The 4,159-nt window shown below is 68.8% G+C and overlaps 2 protein-coding genes across 3 annotated transcripts in view; both read left to right on the top strand.

Moving 5' to 3' along the window:
- Positions 1–100: 100 nt before the first annotated feature.
- On the top strand, positions 101–2,161 carry RASSF7 (Ras association (RalGDS/AF-6) domain family (N-terminal) member 7). 2 transcript variants are annotated; one of them, XM_004695069.2, is made up of 6 exons: positions 101–134; positions 371–501; positions 633–1,345; positions 1,443–1,571; positions 1,641–1,722; positions 1,797–2,161. In XM_004695069.2, exons 2-6 carry the CDS (start codon positions 378–380, stop codon positions 1,826–1,828), a joined length of 1,080 nt encoding a protein of 359 aa, XP_004695126.2. In that variant the 5' UTR covers positions 101–134; positions 371–377; the 3' UTR covers positions 1,829–2,161. The 2 variants fall into 2 exon arrangements, with proteins under 2 accessions (XP_004695126.2, XP_012589770.1); XM_012734316.1 differs by lacking the exon at positions 1,443–1,571 and having other exon boundaries at positions 101–501.
- LOC105854547 (PHD and RING finger domain-containing protein 1-like) overlaps positions 1,879–4,159 on the top strand; it is a 2,824-nt gene continuing 543 nt past the window's right edge. The window contains exons 1-2 of the mRNA XM_012734348.1: positions 1,879–2,069; positions 3,892–4,081. Of these exons, the coding sequence (XP_012589802.1) occupies positions 1,879–2,069; positions 3,892–4,081 (381 nt within the window). The remainder of the gene's footprint in view (positions 2,070–3,891; positions 4,082–4,159) is intronic.

Below are 4,159 nucleotides of genomic sequence, written 5' to 3'. Positions count from 1 at the left end.
GACGGGAGCAAACTCCAGTTCGGGCTCACTGTCCCCAGGGGGCAGGCCTCTCCCTGAGGGTCTGCGGGCTGGTGGCCACTCGGAGCAGGCTCTGGCCCTCTGAGCCAGGTGACCGGAGAGGCAGGAAACTCCAGGTCTGGTTAATGATTCTCCGGTTCCGGGAGCGGCAGCCCCAAGCGCCCAGGAGCACAGGCTGGTCCCGCCTTTGGGAGGGACCTGGTCTCGCCTTTGGGGTCTCCCTGGTCACCCCAGGGAGGTGCGCTAGGCTGGGCACGGCCAAGCAGGACTGAGGCTGAGGGCTGGCACCTGGAGCCAGTTCTGGGTGGGGCGGCCACCGCCCAGCGGGCCTGACCCTGGCCCTCACCCCCAGGACAGGGATGCCCTCAGGACCGGCGGCCATGGAGCTAAAGGTGTGGGTCGACGGCATCCAGCGCGTGGTCTGCGGGGTCTCGGAGCAGACCACCTGCCAGGAAGTGGTCATCGCACTAGCCCAAGCTATTGGTGAGCCCCTCTGGGACAGACAGCCTCAGAGGAGGGTGGGGTGGCTGCTGGCCTGCTTGCCCTCCCCAATTCCTTGGGCTAGGTGGGCAGTGGGTCAGGCAGCTAGAAACTGACCCCTGCCCCCACCCCAGGCCAGACAGGCCGCTTTGTGCTGGTGCAGCGTCTCAGGGAGAAGGAACGGCAATTGCTGCCCCAGGAGTGTCCAGTGGGTGCCCAGGCCACCTGTGGGCAGTTCGCCAGTGATGTCCAGTTTGTCCTGAGGAGGACTGGGCCCAGCCTAGCTGGGCGGCCCTCCTCCGACAGCTGCCCACCCCCTGAACGTTGCCCAATCCGCGCCAGCCTCCCTCCGAAGCCTCGACCAGCGCTGGGCCGGGAACCTCGCAAAACACTGACCTTCAGCCTGGGGGGTCCCAGGCTGGCACCCAGCCTGGCGCCCCCGGAGCCTGGGGTCGCCGCAGTCCCGGCACCTGGCAGCTGCACGGACCTGCAGGGCCTGGAGCGGAGGGTGCAGAGCAACGCGGCGGAGCTGGGCCAGGAGGCCTTCTGGGAGCAGGAGCTGCGGCGGGAGCAGGCGCGGGAGCGGGAGGGGCAGGCGCGCCTGCAGGCCCTGAGCGCTGCCACCGCGGAGCATGCCACCCGCCTGCAGGCCCTGGACGCCCAGGCCCGCGCCCTGGAGGCCGCGCTCCACCTGGCCACAGAGGCCCCGGGGCCCACCTCGCCCGGCACCTCAGCCGCAGAGCGGCTGCGGCAGGACCTGGCGGCCCAGGAGCGGCAGAGTGCAGAGGTGCAGGGCAGCCTGGCCTTGGTGAGCCGGGCGCTGGAGGCCGCAGAGCGTGCCCTGCAGGTGAGCCCGGGGTTCTCCCAGCTGGGGCCTCTCAGCATGAGACCAAGAAGGGCTTGGAGCCCAGTGGCCACGCCCCTGAGGGTCCTACCTGCCCCAGGCCCAGGCCCAGGAGCTGGAGGAGCTGAACCGGGAGCTCCGCCAGTGTAACCTGCAGCAGTTCATCCAGCAGGCGGGGGCCGCCCTGCCACCCCTCCCTCGGCCAGACAGGGCCACCCCGGGCACGCAGGTCAGCGAGGCTCTGGGGGTGGGGGGCCGGCCAGCTCCAGACCGTCTGCTGACTCTGCTCTCTCTACAGAATCTTCTGCTTCCAGCCAGAGAAGAGCCCCCCGCCGGAGCCCCACAGAGCCCTGCCCTCGTGTCCGCTCTGAACCCAGAGGGTATGTCGGTCTCCCGCGCTGGGTGGGATGAGGTCTCGCTGTGGCCAGCTCCCTCAGCCATGTCCTCCCCACAGCGGCCCCCGTGAGGCAGGACGGCTGGAGGTAGCGTTGCCTGTCCGGCGTGGACGTCCACTACAGCCTGCCCGAGCTCTCGAGATGCCGGGGAGGGTGGCCGAAGTCAGCCCGGCCCAGAAGGCAGGAGTCGCGGCCGGCGGGAGGCCCGGGCCTGGGGCTGAGACTCTGCCTCTGAGCCCGCGCTTCAGCCTGGGGCTGGGGGAGGCTCCCCAGGCCTTGTCGAGTCTGCGTGGCCCCCAAGAAGCGCAGTCAGCTTGGAACCAGCCAGCCCTGTGGGCCACAGCTCCCTGCTGGGCACAGGAGATGGGGGTGCGTGTGCACACCACGGCCCCCCACCCCGGTAACGAGACCTCAATAAACTGCCCAGCAGGACTCGTGTGTGCCGAGCTGCCCTGGGCAGGGTCTGCGGGGCCAGAGGACCTGAGCCGCCCAGGGTGGCCACAGCGGGGGGCTCCTGGAGGTGGGGCTCTGGGGGCCAGTCACTCAAAAGCTCCCAAGGCGGCAGGCTTTTGGGGTGGTTCTCTCAGCCGAGCCTGGGGGTGGGGTTGGCGCGCTGGGGCTGAGTGGCTCTGACCTGCTTCCCACCAGCAGCAGGAACGGCTGCCCCCGGGGAGGCCCAGACCCGCCCGGCAGGCTCGTGGTGAGAGAGCCGCACTGCCCAGGCGGCTGGGCCTTGGAGGGTGTGGCTGCCCAGCTCGCCACACCCTCTTGGCTCCCCTGTCCAGAAGGGTGGTTTCCAGCCAGTCTGGGCTCTGCTGAGGCCCCCAGGCCAGACCTGGGGCTGCTGCTTGGGAGCAGTCACTGGACTCAGACTCCTAGGTGGCTGGGGGCTTGGTGCCGAGTTTGGGGGTGGGCAGCTTTTGGGTGGCGTTGGGCCACCAGGGATTTCCCCACTTTCCTCGGAGGTAGGTGTCCTGAGATTCCAGGGCAGAGCTGCCTGGGCAGCAGGCCTGACAGGGCCTGGGTGCTTCAGGCGGGGGCAGGAAAGGCTGCTGGGTCAGGCTGTTTCACACCTCTGCCTGCAGGACCCGGGGCTGCCCCCAAGGGACCTAGGCTCCAGGCTGAACCCTGAGGAGAGGGGAGCCTCACCGTGGGGTCATCTCCCACGCCAGCGTGCAGGCCAGTGGGTCAAGGCCGCCCACCAACTGGGGTCACCTGCTCCACCTGGCCAGTTCCTTGCCCCTAGGGGAAGCAGGTGTGCGCCCCTCCTGAAACTGGCAGGGGGGCTTGGGCTTGGTTGGCCTTTGGCCCTGGGCAGCTAAAGATGAGCCCCTTCCCCATCCAGAAGGGACCCGGGCAGCTGCGCCCGCCTCTGGGAGGGTGTGAACCCACCTCTGGTTGTCGTAGGCAGACAAGACCCCCCACCCAGAAAAGTGGCCAGCAGCCCTGAGGTCACTTTGCAAACCATGGAGTGGTTACTTTTGCGTGTTAAGCTGTACTTTGAAGTCAGGGACAGGAACAGTGCGGTGAAGGGCCAGACCAGATGTCCATCGGACCCGTCCACAGCAGGCCCAGGCCTGCCAGCCAAGCCTGCCCTGCTCAGTGCAGCCCAGAGGTCCCTGATCTGCAGGGCCAGGCCACGCAGGGTCCTGCTCACTCCACTGAAGTCCCCTCAGGGCCGGCTTGTTGTCCCAGGGGTGGTCACTGCCCAATTGGCCATGAACTGGTCAGCTGGTTCTTGACTCATCTCCCCTCACCTGCCGCCTGGAGCCTCTTGGGTGACGGGAGCAAACTCCAGTTCGGGCTCACTGTCCCCAGGGGGCAGGCCTCTCCCTGAGGGTCTGCGGGCTGGTGGCCACTCGGAGCAGGCTCTGGAGCCAGCAGTCCTCACCGCCGACTTGGGAACACCCCAGAGAGAAGGAGGGTGGTCGCCGCCCCCCGGGGGGCTCTACCACGTGCCCTCCTTTTCTGGGAGGGCCATGTCACTGGGGCCGCAAATGGGCCCAAGGCATCCTGGCCCCTCAGTGGCCTTGCTGGGCACAGGAACACAGATGAGCCAGAACCGTCCTGCAGGGTCCCAGAGGTGGCTCGGGCTGGTCCAGCTGGCTCCAATCCTGGGGCCTGAGAGTGACCGCCACACCCCGCTGTCCTCAGCCTGCACATCCAGAAGGCCGTCCCAGGACCACTGCACCCATCGCCTGGCTCCCTGGACACGGGATATCTGGCCCGAGCCGAGCCCTCTGCTGTCCTAACCCCCACCCGGCGCCTGCCCGACAGGGCAGGGTCACGGAGGGGCCGGGGCGTCGCGCTGCCCAGGGACAGGTCAGCCGCTGTCACACGCACAGTGGGTCCGGAGCAGCGCAGTGTGCGGTGGGCAGTGGCTGCCCTGCGCCCGGAGGGCCCGCGGGCGGGCGGGCGGAGG

This window comes from Condylura cristata, unplaced genomic scaffold (assembly GCF_000260355.1).
Source record: "Condylura cristata isolate star-nosed mole 26May11 unplaced genomic scaffold, ConCri1.0 scaffold00054, whole genome shotgun sequence".
Lineage (NCBI taxonomy): Eukaryota > Metazoa > Chordata > Mammalia > Eulipotyphla > Talpidae > Condylura > Condylura cristata.
The sequence above is the reverse complement of the archived record's forward strand: the minus strand, read 5'-3'. Positions and strand labels throughout refer to the sequence as shown.